We start from the raw sequence: 21928 nt of genomic DNA on the forward strand, positions 1-21928 counted from the left end.
CTCCATTGTAGCCCACGCCGACACGGTCTATCATGTGTCATCATCACTTTCTACAAGGGCATTGGAAAGTGTAGCATTAGAAGAGTCACCCTCCTAGATCTTTGGCTTGCCTTGCACTACATTGACTTTCATCTCACCATAGGAAGTCATTGCATCCACTTCTCCATTTGTTGAGAGATTTGATTCCTATCCATCCATGCTTTAACATTTGTGATAATTTTGGACTAATCTTCAGTAATACCCTAGTGGGGTATTCATTATAGTGAATTGATTAGTAATAAGAGAGCTCCAATACTTTTATTTTTTTGCTCAACACCTTTTAAGGTAGGTAACGTTTTGCAAATAAAAAGTGCATTATTGCATCATTAATAAAGAATTTCTCAAGGATAGTCGTGTTGCTTGACCTAACACCATCTCCATTTCATTGAGAATCTCTGTCTTTTCCTTGAGGTATATTTTCTTCGCAATGGGAAACTTTAGGTAAGATTCTCCACTTGAATCTAAGCTTTTACCTCTTGTGGATATTTTGGTTAAGTGCTTGCACTTGCAACTTACATTTTTAGCTAGGACCTCCTTTGGCTTTCTACTACATTTCTTCTTCTACCTCTCCATTATAGCCCGTGCCACATGGTCTACAATGAGTAGACTATGAAGACGTCGCTAACGAGGGCAGGGTAGGTCAAGGTACTCAACCAGAAACCAGGGGTAGTTTTGATAGAGGATGTTGATTCCATGCATTTCCTTGGTTGGGACATTCTGCAATCTTGTGATTTCCATTGGACATTCATTGTAACCTCTCCATTGTAGCCCGCACCGACGTGGGCTACAATGAGTAGACTGTGAAGACGTTGCAACGAGGGCACCAATGGGAATAACAGAGGATAAGTAAATCTGATGGAAAGGAAAACAAAGCACCCATCAAAAACCGCGTGGAGCACCAGCACGTTTTTGGTGATGGTGCATGTTTTAATAGAGCCGCACAACAAGGCATCTAGTAACCTCTACCAACTAGACCATAATCGCAACCAACGAGGGCGTAGACGCAAATTTCCAAGCATGGAGTGATGATGCCTCCCACCTGTGCTATGCATGATGGATGCAAGGCGGGGGTGGGTTCTTCAAAACATGAAGCTTGAAGAAGACTGGCGCAAGGTCGCCAATGTCGTCGTGCTGGTGTTCCTCATCAACGGGCTTGTCTTGTCGTGATGATGATGGGCCATGGAGCGTGGGTCGAGAAGACTGTGAAGATTGGGCAGGCAATATATACCTAGGCAGCCTACTAGCGTCGGCTTGCTGCCTGGGGCCTAGGCATATATTTTTTTGGAATAGTTTTATCTAAGGTAGCTTTGGTTGCGTCTCTATTTAGCAGGCAAGTGCATGAAATTATGCTAAGGTAACACATTTATTTTTCCTTTCAAATATGATCTCCTATGCCTCTGAAGTACAAAGAAAAACCTAGAGTCCACAAATTCCAATTCAAAACAACACATCAAACATGAGCACTTTTATATCTTTTTTGCTAATTAACTACCCTCTCTTTTATCTCTTACTAGCTAACTAAAATATCCCTGTTTTCTTGCTTTTCTTTACTACCAGAACCTTCTTTAAAAAAGTTCCATGCTTGTGTCATGTAACCTATGCACCACCAATTCTTACGAAGAGTGACAACACTGTGATTTTCTTTAGATACAATGACTTTAGCGAGGAAAACACTATGATTTTCTTTGGATACAATGACTTTATCATGGAAAGTGGTATGCGGCCATGTTGACTTTAAATGAGTTTCCCAAAACATAATATCAATCCCTCATTATTGAAATGACTTCTCACAGGGTTCTTTGTTGAAAACAAAGAGAACGCAAAGGTGCTAAACTTTCATTCCAAAAAAACAATATGCCCAGGCAGCCCGCTTTTGCATCTCGGGTATCTTTAGTTACTTCTAATCTCTATGGAGCACACTACATAGTTTTTTCACCCTTGAACCCTTAATGACTCCTGATCCTCTCTACACATAGACTCAATTACCTTTTCTAGGAGAATATCAAAGTTAGAATTCTCTTTAATTCTATGTTTAATTTCTATGAGTATTTGATAAATAAATAAGTAAATACTTTGAGAGAGAGTGTTTTGCTTTAGTTTGCAAAGGTTTTTAAACTACCCAAATAGAAAAAAATTTAAAATACAAAAAAAAAAGGTTTGTTTCTCTAAGTCTTTGATTGGACTCTAGCCTTTGGAGAATATGTAAGAAGGAAATGTCAATAGTGACCAAGGTAGATTTGGAATGTTGGACAAATAAGATGCAAGGAGTGAAAGTGTCCAATAGTGTCTCAAATATGTCTATACACACTTATTGACTCTCTCTATTTGTCCATCCATTTTCGAATGATAGGCGATGCTAGGAATCAATTTGGTTCCCATAATATTAGCTTCATCCCAAACTTGTATAGGTACATGTGTGTAATAATGTACTATGTGCTTATATAGGTACATGTGCATGTTTTAAATTTTTGGTCATTTTTAGTTTCGTTTTGGGTTTTAAGTTTTTTATCATTTCCGAGCATATGTGTATGTATAATTAATAGGAAGTGTGCGCTACATTACATAGGGATAAGATTTACCTTATACTTCATCATACAAGGACAAGATGATGGAAGAGATGTATGCAACCCCTATGTGGCAGGGCATTTGGGTCTATACAAAACCGTACATATGCAACAAGATGTTTTCCATGCCAAACTAAATAAGGATCCAACACAAACCAAGAGGTTTACTTCAACCCTATTCAGGAAGGTAAATGGATGCATATATCCATAAATTTTATTACTGGTCTTCCTCGTACAATGAAGGGTTGGGATAGCATGTATGTAGTGGTGGATCAATTAATAACAATGGCATATTTTGTTCCTTCCAAGGTAACATACATGGCATCTATGGTTACATGCAATTTGTGGAGTATGTGTTCAAAATACATGGAATGCCTCTTGCTCTCTTGAAGGTATTGTATTTGATGAAAGATTTGAATCCTAAACTACGAGATAGAATGGCTAAGAAGAATTTGCAATTGAATGCTTCTCTCTTGAGCTTGTCCTTCAAAGGTACGGCTATGTGCATGTACCTCTCAAAGAATTGCCTATAGAACAAGGTAAGTCCAAAGAAACCTCTCAATTGTGTTGTATTTGTTAGAGTCACCCACTTTTGCACACACTTAACCTTCTTGGGATCTACCCTTATGCCACCTTTGCCAACAATGACCAAGGTATTCATTCTACTTCACTAGCATGAATGTGCATTTGCTTTCCTTGGCACACATGATTGACACATAAAACATCCAATACCATGCACACATGCATCAAGTGCTCTTCTTTACCCTTGCTATACACAAATATATCATCAAAAGAATACCAACACGAACTTGCAGAGGAGTGAAGCACTTTATTCACACATCAATGTTTGAAAAGTGGTGGGTGCATTACATAATCCAAACAACATAACCATGTAATGATAGAGACCCCTCCCAGTCCCAAATGTCATTTAATACTCATCACCAATTTTCAGCCAAATCTCAAGTTAATATTTATGAAGAAACATGCACCTTTCAATTCATCCAAAAGATCATGAATCTATTGTGGTGTGGGATACCGATTCGTGATAAAGATCTTGTTAAATCCCTACAATCCACACATATCTAAAAGATACCATCCTCCTTCACAAGAATCATGGGAGATGCAAAAGTGGATTGCCTTGGTTCCACCCAACCCATATCCATCAATTCTTGTACTTACATTGCCATTTTCTCTTTCTCCACTTTTGACACTTTATATAGTGGCTTGTTGGCAGGCCTAGCATTAGGCTCAAGCTCTATTCCATGATCAATTCACTTCCCTCTTTGATGGCAACTTCCTTGTTATCCCCATTACTCTCTTGTTATTTCCATGATTACTCTTTTCCTTGTTGCAAAGATGTAACACGTACGTATATGTAGCCCATTTTCTTGAGCTCTCTCTTGAGTTAAGTAACATTGATTAAAGTGAGCTTAACCATATAAATGGGCCCCATGTCAAGAACTAATAAATCAACTTTGTATGTGTAATTTTTTTATAGTTCTAAGTTCACAGTATGACACACTATTGTGCAATCCATAAAATGACCCATTTGCCACTTACAATTCATGTAAAGTTGCCAAAGATATGTGATGTAATTTGAGACTGTAAAATGACTTTGCATTGACAAAGCTATGTGTACTTTCATTATCCACCAAAACATGAGCCACTCTACCACCATTGATAAATGCCTTGAGCCTTCGAGTATTTGTACCCTTGTATCTCACATAGGAATCATGAGAGAGAGTATATAAAATCTGCTTCATGATTGATCCTTCATTAGTACACATAGGTGTAGACAAACCATCATTGTAAACATATTGCCTTTGCATAGCACCATCGGGATCAAAAGGAAATTCCCCATTTGGCTCATGATCAATATCACCATCCACAAACTCATGGAAATCATCAAAAGCCTCATTCTCTTCCTCCTATTCATCTTCAATTCCGAGAGAACCATGTTAATAGTGACTACGGCCTTGGCCCAATTATTATAGTTCACCCATAAGCACTTTCTTACAGTATGAGAAGAGTCATGTCCTACTAAACATCTACCTTCTTGAAGGCTAAGATGATGGCTATGGAGGTGATCCCTTGCTTGTCCCCTTGATGTTTCTCTTGTCCATGCTTTCACCCCAATACCCAAGCTTTGAAACCCATGCTAAGGGGGGGCTACCCAACCCTACTTGAAGCACTCTTTTGAAGCTTGCAAACCAGCCCAAAAAATTGTGCAAATTTGTTGGCCCCTTCCTCCTACGTGTGTGTGCCTTCTATAAGTACTTCCCTTGATGTTTTTCATGCTCAAAATCTTGCCCACATCAAAAGCTAAGTTTTCCTTTGTTTAGATCCTTACATAAATGTATTAAGGTGTCCCAATTTCATCCCCAAATTTGTAGAAAAAGCTAAAATTTCCCCCCTTCACTAAATTAAGTTTTATTATCTTAATTAGTGAAGATTGAGTCTATGCTCAAGAAAATTGGTGGTTGAGGATTTGCAAGGCTCTTTGGTGATCTCTTGAAGGGGTGGATAGCCCTTAAGAACCCTAAAAAATCATTAAGTTCTACATTCATCTCTACATCTATCAAGGTATTTTCCTTCACCCCTACCTTTTGAAATTAATTATGCTTTAATTACCTTGAACTTAAATCTAAATTCAATATTTCTTGCTTGAAAAAGAATTATGAACCCATTCTAAGTTCCTACTATGGTGCTATGATATGTTAATTAATCTCTCTAAAGTGATGGTTAATTAAGTGATGCTAGTAGGATTCCATAAATTATACAAGGGCATGCAAAATTAATCACTCCATGATTTTCTCTCATTCTATAGAGATATGTAGGAATTAGATTTAGATACCTTTTGTGTGGTTATTTCTGTTTTGTGCTAAGATTGTCTTGTGGACTAACTTAAGCCTAGCTTGGCAGGTAATCACCAAAGATGCAAATTAAAGTTATGATTTCTTGATGACTAGTAGGTTTTACATGCAACTTTTTTAATTCTTTAAATTATTTAAATTGTTAATCAGTGCTTAAAGGAAAGTAAGACATGTTAGTTACTCTAATGCTTGTTTTTCTGTGGTTATGTCATATAATTAGAAGTAGATTTTCTCGTACGCTAAGACAAGAGGAGTAATAGTGGAATTAGCAAATTCGTGCTATTAAATCTTGCTTAGTTAGGCAGTGATTTGTTCAAGAATCAATTGTTGATCTATAACCTAAATGATCGGGATATGCTTGAGCAATTGGATATGGCTAATGTGGGTGATGGCAATTTGCTTGTGCTGGTTGAATGCAATGTCTTTTTTTATCTCTCCCTCTTTTAAGGACGACTATCGGTTTACAGTTTTGTCCCCCCCCCGCCACCCAAAAAAAAAAAAAAACTCCCTCTAAACTTCTCTGCAAACTTTGGTAATGTCAGATCTGGCTGGTAGCCAGTTTCGTAACGTGTTGTCAACAAGCTGGTGTCTTGGTGCACAATGTAAAAAAAGTGGAAAACAACTTGTGAGGGTATTCAGCACCAACGGAGTTTGGTGATAAGTAATGGTGGCTCTTTTTCATTTTTTTGCAGTTTGTGTAGAGAATTGCGAACCTTACAAGGCTGGTGGGGACAAGTTGGCAAGAACGATTCATTTTTCAAATCTTCTAAGGTTCAAATCAGAAGGGAGCACTGAGCACCTAAAACCCTTCATAGAGCCTGAGGATGTCTGCTTGTAATTGTGACAACGAACCTACAAATCATCAGAGCATACTATTTAAAAATTTTCAAATCGTGCATGCCCAATCGTGGAGTATATATATATATATATATATATATATATATATATATATATATATATATATATGCTCGTGTCGTTTGGAGAGAGAGCTCTCGCTCGCTCTCTGTCTCTCTCTCTCTCTATATATATATGACACTACTTTCTTAAGAGTGTCAAATTACTAATTGTGTACTCAAGCTCCATGACGTTGCTCACGAGCTCATAGAAAGAGCAACAACTGGCTCCAAAACAGACTCTTAAAGTAAGATAGAGGGGATTTGCATAGCTGAATGACTATAACTTTGAGTTATTGAATACAATTTGTAAGCTTAATGGTGATGCACACACCGTAGCATGCCAAATCAAGGCTGCCTATGTGTAGACATCAATTATTTTCTTTGTGCCCACCGACAAGTCTCTAACTCAATTCTGTCACTCTCGTACATTGCATTTCTACACCAAGAATATGCCTTCACGCTTCTAGCTAAATCCTTGTGCAAGAACGTTGTAATGTATCAGATATCTTACATATGGCTTTCTTTAACTATATCATGTTGTTGGATCATTAGCTTGGTTCGCCAGCCATCCTTATGTTTATAGGAAAGTGCGTCTATAGTATGCAATTCATCTTTGTATAAAAATAAATTTTATATTAAATCTCTTAACTTCTCGAAAAAGAAAAAGAAACAATTTTATCGTGACATAACCAGAACCTTAAAATATGTGCGTGGAAGAGAGACGTATATAAAGTCAATATTAGATAAAATGGGAAAAATCCCTCAAAATGAGAATGTATTTAAAAAATTTGTTTTGGCCATAACTTGAACATGCAAACTAAATTTGTCGGACGAAGTAGATCTAGATTCTACTTTTCAAGCTCTTTCCAATGATATGTCACATGAATATGTTTTGACAAACTTTTGGATGAGTTTACCATACCCCCACTTTTTTCATGGGAATGAGATTTTTTCCACTTTATCTAATATTGACTTTATAGCTTTCGTTGTCTAACAACATGACTTCGTTTACAATAAATAAAAACATTTCAAGTCAAGGCCCATTTGTAACTTGTATAAATATTTTTTATTCATTTCTGTTACCGGACTCGAAAAAAAAAACTTTAGCATTGTTTGAAGAACGCATGCTAAAACCCACTACGTCTGCGTCGTGTTGTTGTGTTGTCAACAAAAAAAAAGAATGTCCAAAAGTCGTAGCTTACACTGATAGAGCTTGGGTCTCTTATTAGAGAGCTCCTAAGTTCAAATCTTCTTTGGGACATCTTATGTGTTCGTTTGAATGGTTTGTGTGAATGTAGGTTATCTTATATTAGTCATCGATGATTTTGTGAGGTGAATGACAACAGTGTGTCGTCATATATGCTTAAGCGTCTCTCGTGTTGGTTTTTCATGGACATCAAAAATCGCAACTCGATTGCGAGTACGAGTATCTAACTCTGTAACTTATTCATTCCAATGAACCGAGTATCTTGACTTGCGGGGCTCATTCTGTGGCCTTCACTACATCCACAGGCTAGACTTAGGACCCTATATATAAATATATATATATATATATATATTTATATATTTATAGTTATAGTTATAGTTATAGTTATAGTGCATACAAGAGTAGAACGAAGTAAATTACTCAACAATAGAACCATGGATATTTTTATGTTAAATCATATAGAAAGATAAACTAGAAACATAAATAAGCCATTTACTTGGTAGACATGTAAAATGCTTCGCAAAAGAGATACTTAAATTTGTTGCGATACAATACGCTAAAAATAACTCATTTTGAATATATAAATATCAAAGCGAACTTCAAATAAAAATCTTAAATGCTCTATAGAAAACAAGATTCAACTGTTGTACTAATCAATGTGTGGTTATATTTGTTCATAGGGTGGTGTTAAACTACCTACAAGAACCTCACAAGAAGATTTCATGAAGTAGATGAGGTGAGTTATATAAGCTAAAAGAAACAACCTCCTATACTTGATGAGGTGAGTTATATAATAAGCTAAAAAAAACAACCTCCTAAGTCGGTGAAATTGACTAATGCCCAGTGTCAAAAATAAACTTGTTTTCCCACTAGTTTATAATTAAAAAAAATCACATTTCGAGCTCGACCGCTTTTATTGAAAATATGTATTTAAATTCTCAAAATTTTATTTTTTTAAATTTAAGGGAATGCAAAATGAGAACCGGATTTTCTCAATGTGAGCGGTGAAAATTACACTTTAATAAAGGGCACTGCAATTGCCAATTCTCTCCTAAGAAGCAATGTTATTTATCACTAAAGTGCCAAAGAAGCAATGTTATTTATCACTAGCATTGTAACTGAGACGTGATATTTAAACGCATCAGTTAGTTTGTCTGTTTTTTTTATTTTTATTTTCCTCGTTCACCAGTAAACGTGACTATATGATGTATTGCAGAGTTGTAAAATTCTTTATTTCCCCCTCTCGGACGAGCGCGTAAATATGTCGATCCTCCTTGTTACCAGATTTGGGTACCTTCTACAAGACATGTGCAAGTTGGGAATGACTACTCTGTGCAATTTTAGACGCTTGCGAATGAATGGTCTTTTTCGACTTCTTTTGAAAGTAACTTTCATCGGATATAAAATTTATAAGGAATTGTGAGTCTAGTACAATCGAATTCTGATAAGAGTTGATTGCCATTTAGTTGCAAGAAAGTTAATAACAAACTTTCAATATATATCATTGTTTGGAACTCGCTCCTTCTTCAGTCACATATGTAACATATCCCTTGTCAAGCCCTTTGAAAAGAAAGGTTACAATCCTCAATTCACAGCCTGCCCTTTGATTTACCCTTCAAATAGAAACTATTACACGTGTTGGAAAAAGACACTATTGGAAACCCCACATCTCTTCCGTAAGCAGAGCATCAAATTATTAAATTTGTGACAAAAATCAATTATAGAAGATGTCCACTCCACTGGGTGGTTGGTTTAGCTCATAGTGTGAAGATAAAATATGGTCTAGCCTACCTCAAAAACTTCCAATTACATAACGATACAACGGATGCATGCATAGCTGCTATACAAAAATTTTGTTTTTTTTGGGGGAATAAATAAATATGGTTGCCTTTCCTAGTGGTTTTTTTTAATTTTATTTTATGGGTGGTAATGTGTGAGGGAGGACTGCACTTGCATGAGTAGGTAGAAGCAATCATCCATGGGAGGGCGCTGGTCTGGGTCGGGATCCATGAACCTCCGCTGCAGATCCTTGAGGTGTTCTGGGAGCTCGAGGCCGCACGTCTTGATGAGGTAGCCCAGGCCCCACACGTCCACCTTGAGGCCGTGGGGGCCGCGACACATTTCGGGCGCATGGCTGGCCGGGGTGAGGCGGTGGGGGTAGTAGTAGTGCAGCAAGTGCTGTTGCGACGATGACACGGAAGACGCTGAGCCTGCCCCTGATCCCTCTTCGAAGGCAGCATCTTCGAAGTCGATGAGGAACCACTCGTCCTCGATGTCGCTCCTCTTCATCACATTCTCCCACCGGAGATCCCGGTGCATTAACGATATGCTGTGTAGCGACACCAGCGCCGTGCACACACACTTGAGCGCCTGCAGGAGCGTGTCGACAGACGCCGGCTTTATGGGCTGGCCCCGTGGCTTGAAGTCCAGCGATAGGTTGAGTTCGTCCCACTTCACCAGCCGCTCCACACATGGGATCCTCTGCTCCGCCAGCAGCTCGTACATGTGCTTCACGCCAGCCCACCGCCGCCGGCTCGGGTACGTCTTCCGCACCTGTGACACCATCACCTCCACTACCTTGCAGCTTCCGCTGTGGACCCTGCTGTAGTCACTGTGCACATTCCTCATCCTCGCACAAGCATCAGCCAGCAGCGGCAGAAGCTGTGCGACGTGCCAGCACGGAGTGAGTGCACTGAGCCTCTCAGCCGGGTTGGAAAGGCTGATGGTGACCAGGTTAGTGCACACCAGCTTCTCATGCTCTCCCCTGCTCAAAGCACAAAATGTCACCTTCATTCCCACTGCGTAATAGCCAAGTATATAGGGCAGATCCCCATACGTCCACAGCAGTTTGTTCACAAGACGGACTGCTGGGTCATCACTTCCAGCACTAATAGATAAACCGCGCTCTTCTCCTCTCCACAAGCACAATTGCCGAACGAGGCCACACACATTGGCTCTCTCTTCTTCACAGGAACTGCTCCTTGTATTGTTGCGGATCAATTCGACCTCCTCCGCGCAAAACACCTTCACAATGCGGTTGATACAATCATCCCACAGACCTACCAGAAACTCCTTCTCCACTCCAGTGCTTATTGACCGGATCAATGGAGCCACTACTTCATAGACAATCTCCCTGCAGTCTATTTCACCTGAAGCAACAAAAAAAGTCTCACGCCCAGGAGGGAGATCCATGAAGACATCTGTGCGAACTGGAAAACGTAGATCTCGGGGTGGTGGTTCTTTAAGGAGACACGGTAATTCAGAAAGGCTAGGAAGCTGCATTGTTGGTGAGATTTTCAAGCAGCTGAGATAGTAGCTAGTTCGATCGCGTAGTGCAGAGGGTATTGCACCTGTACACAAGAATACTTATCAAATACTCTTAACCAGCAAGTTAGTCACAAACATACGTTTGAAACCTTGAAACCTTGTTTTTCATAATTGACTGATTGACTCCTGCATATCAATGCAACATAAATTTCCCATCAATGCAACATGAATTTTCCATCTGATATATGCTGGATATTCATGCAATGACAATTTACCCCTCGTAATATAAAGCAAGCGTACACTGCCTGCAACAACATTATGGGAGTGGGATCAATCCCCCGTTTTGACCTAAGCGAAGTTGTTTTATATAAGCATACACCTTTCAAATCTACACACATGATATTTTATAATCACATTTGGCCTGAAAGGGACACTAGAAAGCTCCTCATGTTTTTTTGCTACTACGGTATTGATCACTTACGTCTCTAAGTGTGATGCCCAGGTCCCCACGGGACCCCAACGGGGCTCAATTCACCTTGTCGACGTGCCAAACGGCACCCGAAAACAATGGGACCGGTCGACGTTCCCCGCGGCTCGAGCAGAGCCAGGAACCCATGTTTTGCTTGCCAAGAACGAGAGAGAGAGAGAGAGAGAGAGAGAGAGAGAGAGGACTCACGGAGGAACCGTCATTGCTATTAACCAAGAAATATTTACAAGAGAAAGGGTTGCTTGAGAGCGGGCATGAGCCACGGCCATTGGGGGAGGAGGCCGAACCGTGACTTGGCGGTAGACAGGGAGTAGGGAGTTGGGCGCTTGAGAGCTTGAGTGCAACAAAGTCTCTGTTGGAGGTTACGGGCAACATTCTAAGGCCATGTTAGACCCCTTCTCAAAAAAACAAAATATCAATCACTATGCTAAAGCAAGAAGCTATAGGCCTCTCATGGTACGTTATTGCGCTTCAATCAGTTACCATGTGAAGCCCTAAGAAAGCTACTCATGTTTTTTTGGCTACAGTATTGAAAGGTCGTCATGTTTTTTCCAAAGAGAATCTCCAGCTCCTCGTTTCAACAAATTGTGGGTGACCGCCCGACGTGCAGACAGTTCAGGGATCTGTTACAAGCTCTCTTGGTGCGCCTGAAAAGATCACTGACATGCATCCTTCTGACAGAGTCATCCAGCTCAGCCTCGTTCCTCCCTCCCCGGCCTTTAGTTCCCCTCCCATCCCCCTCCCTTCCCTCACCAACGCGGCCTTCATGCTTTTATAAAGCTGCAAAAAGTCAGTGCAGAAATGATGGCTCTAGAAATGTCAGTTTTTCCCGCCTTCGAGAAACTTCTGGCTGGACCTTACGGAAAACCATTTCTTACCTCTTTCGAGCTCAAGATTTCTACCCTTAGCGCTTCTAAGGTTGGGCCTCCCTTAATAAGGTGCAAAAAAAACATTGAGGGGCATGCCGTAAAGTAATCCACAAGGTGATAAGAGGCATTGGTAACGCAAGCTGAGACTGGAGCTCTCCCTAGCACCCTTCGCGCTCGCCCAACTCTCCCGCCCCCCTCCTTTCTGTCTCCCGCCAGTCCGCCTGCAGCTCGCGCCCTCGTCCTCTGCCTCCCGCTTCTTCCATCTGCAACCCACACCTCATCCTCCCCTTCCGCCTCCAGCCCGTACCCCATCCTCCCTTCCGCCTCCCTGTCCCTCCCACCTACAGCCTGTTAACACCCCATCCTCCCCGTTCCGCTTCGCCTCTCCACTGTTTTGCAGGGCTGTCATCTCCCGCCCAACCTTTTCTAGCTAAACCCCCCTTGCCTCCCTCGTCCGACAGCCTAAGCCCTACTGCTTCCCGCCTTACCCTCTTCCCCGCCTCCCCTCCTTGCTTCCATCCGCTCCCCGCTCCCCTCCTTACCCTCTCTTGTTTTCCCGTACCTCATCCTCCCCTTCCGCCTCCCTCTCCCTCCCCCCGCCCTAGCCTCTCCAATGCCCCGTCCCGCTTCACATCTCCCACCCAACCTTTTCTGGCTACCCCCCTTGCCACCCTCGCCTCAACAGCCCAAGCCCTGCTACTTCCTTCCCGCCTTCCCCACCTCCCCTCCGTGCTTCCATCCGCTCCCCTCCTCACCCTCTCTCTTGTTTTCCCATCCACGTGTTTATCACTCTAGGGTTTTTTTTAAAAAATCCGTGGCATGTTTTGGTGTCTTCTGGTCTTGAACCCCAAGAGGACTCCGTGGCAACCGCTCTGTCATCCGGCCGCCGTCCCTTGCCTCTTTTTTGCTAAAGAGGATTTCCAGCTCCTCGCTTCAGCAGTTGCCTCTCGGTGCGCCTGGAAAGATCCCTGAAGGCTGACATTCATCTTTTGGGATGCGGCTACTACCGATGCGCCTGGGAACATCCCTGACATTCATCTTTTCGGCTACTACCGAATATTGATGTGGCCAAGATGGGCCCACAGAGTGCCAATCTTGTAAGTTATAGGGGAGCCAACAGCATACGGTGGAAACGGGGGCTATGCATGAGCTGGTTATACATAACGGATCTGGTCACATGGCCTTAGCAAAGCCTCTTGAACAGTGGATTTCCTCATGGGGTCTCCTCCTACTCTCATACCACATCCTAGACTTCACCATTCCCCCTCCCCATACTAGCTGACCACACATACCTCTGCATGATCTCATGCCCCACCTTAATCCCCACACCACATCCACTCCTACCAGCTTCACTAGCATCCATTTCAAACATAATCTTGACCGAATCTATGAAGACGACTTCTCCCACCACATCTTAGCCCTCGAATTCTCTCTCCCTATCTTCACTATCACAGTTCTCCATCATCCATGACTCCGCTAACGTCACCATTTGGCCACCGAAATGGCCCTCTCCAATCTCATGCCATTTCATGAGGGCCAAGCAACCTTCGTGCCACTTGTACTAGGCCGTTGTGTGGATTCAAGTATCCGAAATCCCAATTTTCATGCCCACTTTGTAGCCAATGCGTGGATTCAAGTGTCTCAGATCCAAGCACTCGATCCACATTCACCCAAATGGTCCTCTCCAGTCTCATGCCATTTTATAGGAGCCAATCAACCTTCGGGCCACCTGTATTGAGAGCAATGTGTGGATCTGAGTGTCCGAAATTCCAATTTTCACGCCCATGTTGTAGCCAATGCACGGATCCAAGCATCTCGGATCTCAGCTCCGTGCTTTTCGATGAACGAATCAAGTACCAAAAATGCCATTACTTTATATGTTCCATGACCGAGTGTTTGTTCATAACAAGATTGCACATGCACACACGTTTGCATGTTTGAAATTGCTTTAGCACGAACTATTTTGTTTGACTGCCTACTATGGATGTCTAGTTTACAAGCCTCCGACGCTTGCCTATGAACAGTGTTAATGCCGTGTATCAGGCCTGACAAGTTTGGCAACATGTGAAAAAGTGGCAAGTGCACCCCAAAACTTTGTTTTAATATTATTAAAATACTTTGTAATGTTTATAACCTTTGTGAGTTCACACATTAAAATTTCACTTGACAATTGTGGCCTTGGTGTAAGTGGGAGGTGATCTCCCAAGCAGCAACGGGCAAGTGTAGAACATGTACAACCTCTTCCTTACTCTCTACAAGATGAATCGCCATCTTCTCTACAAACAAGCTCTCCATCATTTTAGCTCATATAGGAGGCTACACTCATCCATTTGCAAAACAACACAAATAACTATGATCCTCATCAGAAAGGTGACCTCCACACTTGTTTTCGGGCTACTTCGTCTCAGCGACCTATACGGTTGCCACATCATCAATTGGCTATTTTATGGCCTCGTGGTGTTGCCCTTGGTCAACCCGGCCCCCTACTACTTGTCGCCGGCTGGTCGACTCCTTATGGGAGCCGCACGAGTTGTTTTATGGGTTGTTCCAAGTGTCCATAGTGCCTGTTTGTGCCTGTGAGTGGTGCACATGGCCAACCCATTGATATGTACGCAACATGAATTCATCTACGACTCCACTAAGTGCTTGGTTTTGTACCCAGAGTGACCTCCGGTGCCAATTTCATTTTCAACATTCCCAACCCTCTAAGAATGCAATCCAGACGCTAGTACTAGCACGCCGGGCACATGGGCCCGAAACGCCAGTTTCAAGATTGCTTCATTCCAATGAGTGGTGGAAAGTTGAGTTAAAATTCACTAAGCAAAGGTGGTTCAGAGTACAAAAACAACTCCATGATTAATTAGGATACTAATCAAGCACTATTAACAATAAGACGTACACATGAGAAGCAAAATCTATAGACTAGATTCCATTAACCAAACTTTTAAAATGAGCCAAGGAATACATGATTTTATGGATACATGCCCCTTAGTGCAAGACATGTGTACCATAAATGTGTCACCAAACATAAAGCCTGTGACTAGCACAAACCATGTGACTCCCACATTGGACATGTGCCCCTAGCACTTTCCATGTGGCCATCAATGGCCTCTTCTGCTTTACCATGCACTTACACATTGTGCATAAACCCATTGAATAATTCTAGGATCCAAGATCAAAAAAATTCTAACCTACCTAGATCTGGTGAACCTAGGGTGGATACACATGCACGTGATCTCATCCTCATATTCGAGCTACAAGCAATGAGCCTATGCCCATGGTTTAGGCTTCCCCTCATCCAAACTCAAGATTCAAGATTAATGTTTTAACACCCCACTTAATCTGGTTATCCTAGGGTGTCATAGATCTCATGCTTTCATCTTGAGAGTCACAAAGCAATGACCCAAATGCAAGAGAAGACTCTAGAGGGTTTTCAAAGCGACTATTCCTCCTCACGTCGAGATGGTGACATGTCGCTGACCTCTAGTCTCCATGTTAATTGGCAAATTGTCTTATAACACCAAAGGCCTTTCAGATGCTAATAGAGCTAGAGTAATAAAAAATTGGCTATTTCAAACCAATATCCAAGCGGATAACATCAGTCTTCAAGAAGTCAAAGCGGCTGGCAACCTCCTCCAACACAACCTTGCAAATATATCTAAACAACATAAGTGGTACAATACTAACCATGCCCAGGGAGCTGGTGGTACTGTTGTAGTCTTCATAACTATTGGATGCCCTTCTATGAATCCCATGAAAGTGATCCTAATAATTGATGGGTGACTCTCCATCTGGACCATCAAGATTTCAAGTTTGTTTTGGTCTCTGTTTAAGCAACTGGCTCGACGGTCTCCAAAGCTCAACTATGGAAATCTCTAATGCACTTTACAGATCCCATCATCAATATAGGGGACTTCAACATGGTTGAATCCCCTCAAGATAGATTGTTAAGTATGTGACACTATCAGAGGTGTTGAAAGGACTAGCTGGGCGGATTTGAAAGGATTACATGCCCTCCAAGACTTGTCTTGTGATCAACACTCGAGGAAATGGGAGACAAGGTAACCAACTGAGGAAGGCAAGATTGGACAGATGCAGCCATCAGCAATAGATTCCTCGGCACTAAAGTAAAAACGCGAGTCAATATAGCCCTCTCGGACCACTATCCTATTCTCTGCTCCTTTTCGCAAGGAACCCAAATGGTCAGAGCAAGTTGGTTCCATACGGACCCCAAACTCTTCTAGCTCCCGACGATTCGTGCTAATCTCGAAGTGATATTGTCACGTAGGCTGTAACGCCTGTGACCGACGACAGACCGGATGGCCATGTTCGGGGTTCAGTGGGAGAGGACGCCCATGCGGAGTCATGGGCGGCCAGGCTAGTGTGGACGGCAGGCCACACACTATATAGCCTGGGGGATGAGGGGCAATCCTCATTCTTCCTCTATGGCTGGGTGGTGAGCCAGAGGCTGTTCCCTCCTGTGGTAACGCCCGTAGCGGCGTTACGGATATCTAACACTGGTATCAGAGCGTCGGTTCGATTGGGTCGTCAGAATCCGCGCGTGACCGGAGCCCACTCAATGGTTTTCAACCATTCATCTTCTCATCCTTATCTCCAATGGAGTGTGTGGAGGGAGGCGGCCAAGACAGAATTGGAAGGGAAGAACTCTCTCTCTCTCTCTCTCTCTCTCTCTCTCTCTCTCTCTCTCTCTCTCCCCCCGTCACACACAACAAACGAATTGCAGTTTACTACTTGCTCGTGCCGTCGACCTTCGTGGATCATTGCATCGCGGATGTTTTTTCGACGGGGACAAGAGTCTTGTTGCAGGGGTGACTATTACTCTTTCTTTTACTGTTACTGTTGTGTATTTCTGGTTTATTGCATTGTTTACATTGCAAGTAAATAAAAATGTCTGCCCGTCCCAGTGTGACCCCACCCACTAGTCCGGTAGATTTTTTCAGGACTTCTCTCCTCGGTCGCGGACCTTACCCCGACCGAGTTGTCTAGCCGTAGACGCCAGGCCGTCTCCTGTTCGAAAGGGCGCTCTCTGGGCACGTCTCGTGACCCACAGGCGCCTTCCACGTCTCGTGACCCTGCCCTTGACCTTGGCATGCCCGTAGAGGCCGCCAACCTGGCTGACCCCGCTCCAACCGATGAGCTGGATTATATGGAGAGGGGGACGATGACCTCTTGGTAGACCAAGACTTTGACCAGTACCTTACTGACCCTGCCGACATCCTCACGAAGACGGAGCGCTCTAGTGGGATGTTTAGATATGTTAACACACAATTCACGACCTTACAGAGGGTCTAGGATGACGTTGTCACGATTCTGCAGGGCATCTCCACACGACAAGACGTGTTGTCTGCTATTTCGACATCTTCTCCTCTTCCTCGTGATAGACGCCCGCCTGCGACACGCGTCAGCGCAGCCTCACCCGTGGTCCCGGGAGGACAGGCCGCACTGCCTGCTGCGAGGTCGCCCGTAGAGATAGCCTCGGCGTTACTTAAAGATTTTAAGTTGCCTAGTTTTGGCGGCGAGGAACGAGAGCGTAACAAGGATTCTGTTAATATGTTCTTAGCGAAATGGTCGAACATTCATGAGCTGCGTAAGCAGCCTAGTCATGTGCAGCCCGTAGAGGCTAGTTTCTTATTGTCTGGCAAGGCATACAAGTGGTGGATGAGTCTTACCACTTGGGTAGCTTTCGAAACAATGTTTCGAAAGGAGTTTTTGCTAGGCAATGAAGAAGAGAGAAGTTGGGATGCGTGGGACAAGTGTTCGATAGAACACAAGACCCTCACCCAGTACATCTCTGACTACAGAGAGCTCATACTCAAGTTGAAGGGAACCAATGCATTCCAAACATTGAGGGGCTTCAAACGAGGCCTCACAAATGATTATCTTGAGTTTGTAGAGCCCTTGCAGCCTAAGGACCTCTCTCAGGCCATCAAGTATGCGCAAATCTATGATGACATCAAGCGCCGTGGTGCGCGAGATGGGGCAAGGAGATCAGTGGATAAAGAAAAAAAAAGGGGTCGGGGTTTAAAAGAAAGGGTTTCCGTAGTGAAAAATCAGAGGAGAGGACGGAGGGGAGTCAGGGGGTCGTTGGTCTAAAAAACCAAGACCCTTCAAGAAAAAACGAAGTTCTGAAACCCACAAAAAGGAGCAGTACTTGCAAGCACAAAAGGAAAATTGTTGCTTCAACTGCAATGAAGTGGGGCACAACAAGGCTGATTGCCCAAAGTTAAAAGCAAGCACTAGTGGCAAGGCCCCTAAGAGCGATGGTAAATCCTCTAGGCAGTTGCACACGGTGCAGACGCTACCTCTCAGTGCCGGAGAGTTCAGAGAGGTTACGATGAGTCATTGTGATGAGCGTCACGCTTGTTCAGTGACACCAGCTATGTGGCATGACATGGTGCGCATGTATGGCACCATAGGTGGCTGTAGAGTCACTGTCTTTATAGACGATGGGGCTAGCCATAACTTTTTGAACTATTTATTGGTCAAGAGTTGAAATTAAAAGAGACCGCAAGTGATCATGAGTATACCGTTGGTTTGGCCAATGGTTATGATAAAAAGGTATGGAATACCGTGGTCTTGGGAGTCCCTTTGATCATGCAGGACTATGAGGCCGTGCTTGACTTCTAGGTCATGCATTTGGCTAGAGCAGATGTTTACTTAGGCAGGGAGTGGCTGTATAGCCTCGGTCCTAGCCTAGTTCGGAGTTATTTACACACCACATTACAGTTTGAGTATGGGGGTAATATCATCACTCTACAGGGAGACCGTAGTGTCCCCTTTTCACCACTTATATCATCGCTCGAGTTATGCCACGCGGTCCGCAACGGCCAGGTAGCACAAGTATACGCTTGTTACCCTCTTGTAAATTCTGTTTCCGTAGCTGAAACTGAAAGTAATGTTTGCGTAGACAAACATGGAAAACAAAGCCTTGGAAGAGACCCACTATTTTCTGAGAACCCTGTTTGGCATGCATGTGATGATGAAACAACAAAGTCCAAGGCAAAAGAGACTCTAAAAACAAAGTACGTAGATGCTTTGAAAAGTTTATTGCAGGAATTTCAAGATGTCTTTCCTACAGAGCTTCCAGATGGTTTACCACCATCAAGGGAAGTAGACTATGGCATCGAAGTTATGCCTCGGTCCAAATCAATAAGCAAGCCTACTTATATAGGTTGAGCCACTCTGAGGCACAGGAGGTGGAAAAGCAGTTGACCGAATACTTAGAGAAAGGGTTTATTCGCCCTAGTTCGAGTCCTTGGGCATCACCGATTCTTCTGGTAAAGAAGAAAGACGGTTCTATGCGCATGTGCATAGATTATCGAGCTCTTAATCAAGTGACGATTAAGAATAAGTACCCTATGCCATGTATGGACGAGTTGTTTGATCAACTCTATGGGTCGAAATATTTCTCTAAGATAGACCTGAGATCTAGGTATCATCAGGTTAGAATTAAGGTCGAGGATGTTGCGAAGACAGCATTCAGGACACGATTCGGTCACTTTGAGTTTTTGGTTATGCCGTTTGGGCTAACCAATGCTCCAGTGACTTTTATGACGCTGATGGACAGTGTTTTACGTCCATACTTAGGAAAATTCGTAGTAGTTTTCCTAGATGATATTCTTGTGTACAGCAAAACGCGTAAAGAACACTTGGCACATTTGCGATTAGTGTTCCAGTTATTGCGACAACACAAGCTATTTGCGAAGGACAGCAAATGTGAATTTTTTTGAAAGAGAAATTCACTATTTGGACCACATTATATCCGCCCATGGTACGCGGATGGAAACTGAGAAAGTGGAATCTATTCTCAAGTGGCTAGCCCCGAAAAATCTCGAAGATCTGCAGATTTTTCTTGGCATGTCGGGGTTCTAACGACAGTATGTAAAGGACTACCGGAAGATCGCAGTCCCGTTGACGGATCAATTGCGCACAAAAACAAAGAATATATATTGGGAGGGAGACCAACAAAAGAAGCTTCGAAAAACTTAAGGTAGCCATAACAGCTACACCTGTTTTGACTATAGTTGACCCTACTGAGCCGTTTGTCTTGGAGACAAACGTTAGTGGTGAGGCCATTGGAGCCGTGCTTTTGCAAAGGGGACGCCCTGTTGCATTTGAGAGCAAGAAATTAGATAAAGCTTAGCGTAACTACTCAGCTTACGAGCGGGAGTTACTAGCCATCGTACATGCACTTAAAAAGTGGAGACATTATTTATATGGTGCCACTTTTGAAGTATGTACGGATCACGAAAGCCTGACATGGCTTTCGAGTCAAAACAAGTTGAAAGGTCGGAAAGCTCGGTGGGCGGAGCTCCTACAGGAGTTTGACCTTCAGATTCGCTACCAAAAAGGTAAATATGATGTTGTGGTGGATGCGATTAGCTGCATGCCACAAATTAATGAGTTAAGCTTTACGGTTTTCAAGAAGGAGTTCTTGGAATCACTCCGTGGCTTGTGTGAGCATGATCCTGTCTTTACATAGGTCTGGCACGCTGTACGCATACGCACTTTGTCACAGCCGCGCCCACCTTCCTCGCCGGCACGTAATGCTCGTCCGGAGAGACTGGCCGTAGGTGCTGCGGGTAGAAGCGAGAGTTAGTCCGGAGAGGCTAGCCGAGTCTTCGGGGTGTAGTTTTGAGCCGGAGAGCTCAGACTTAGGCCCTTCATCACCTTTGTTTTCGGACACGGTTTCAAAGGATGATGCTAAACTTCGTCGGGGAGAGAAGTATGCTAACTACTCCATTGACGACGGGTACTTACTCTACAAGGGTAGGGTGTGTGTACCAACTATTGGTGACTTTCGAGCATGCATTCTTAGAGAAAGTCACGATAGTCCAAGTGCTGGTCATCCCGAGATACAAAAGACCTATGCACTAGTCAAACGACAATTTTATTGGCCTAGTTTGTTCAAGGACGTCCAGACTTATGTGCTGCAATGCAATAAGTGTCAGGTCAATAAGCATGAAAAGCTAAAGGTTGGGGGCTTGCTCCATCCTTTAAGCATTCCTCAAGGGAAATGGAAAAGCATTTCCATGGATTTCATCATCGGTTTACCCACGACAAGTCGAGGGAATGACTCAGTCTAATTGATGGTGGATAGGTTAACCAAGATGGCAAAATTTATTGCCACCAAGAAAATGGTAAAAACGCCAGAGTTGGCAAAACTCTTTATTGAACATCTCTACAAGCTATATGGCTTACCCGCAGATATAGTGTCAGACAGAGATAGAAAGTTCAACAGCCACATTTGGAGGGAAGTCTTCAAAAAGCTGGATACTACTCTGAGTATGAGTACGGCAGACCATCCGGAGTCTGATGGTCAAACGAAAAGGGTTAACCAAATACTCGAGGATATGTTGCGTTCTTATGTAAGTAAGAAGCGATCAAATTGGAAAAAGTACTTGCCCTTATTGGAGTTTGCTTATAACAGCTCCAAACACTCAACGATTGGATTTACACCATTCATGTTAATGTATGGATTCCAACCGAGATCTCCGATGGCTGTAGGCCTAGTCTCTAGAAAAGGAGAAGATTCAATCTGTCAAGGATTTCCTTGAAGATATGAATGATATGCTCAGAGCCGCACGTGAGAGCATTCGTAGCGCTGAGGATCGCGCTAAAACTTATGCGGATAAAGGACGAAGAAAGGTGACCTTTGCAGAAGGTGACTTTGTATTCCTCAAGGTTCCTGCGCAGTCAGAAACC

At 43.1% G+C, this 21928-nt stretch overlaps 1 protein-coding gene across 1 annotated transcript in view; it reads right to left on the reverse strand.

Moving 5' to 3' along the window:
• Positions 1 to 9314: 9314 nt before the first annotated feature.
• LOC147614918 (uncharacterized) overlaps positions 9315 to 21928 on the reverse strand; it is a 39585-nt gene continuing 26971 nt past the window's right edge. The window contains exons 4-5 of the mRNA XM_086780002.1: positions 13207 to 13229; positions 9315 to 10929 (exon numbers count right to left, since the gene is read on the reverse strand). Coding sequence (XP_086636128.1) covers positions 9497 to 10929; positions 13207 to 13229 — 1456 coding nt within the window. The 3' untranslated portion in view covers positions 9315 to 9496. The remainder of the gene's footprint in view (positions 10930 to 13206; positions 13230 to 21928) is intronic.

This window comes from Cibotium barometz, chromosome 41 (assembly GCF_041138505.1).
Source record: "Cibotium barometz isolate CiBa-2024 chromosome 41, ASM4113850v1, whole genome shotgun sequence".
Lineage (NCBI taxonomy): Eukaryota > Viridiplantae > Streptophyta > Polypodiopsida > Cyatheales > Cibotiaceae > Cibotium > Cibotium barometz.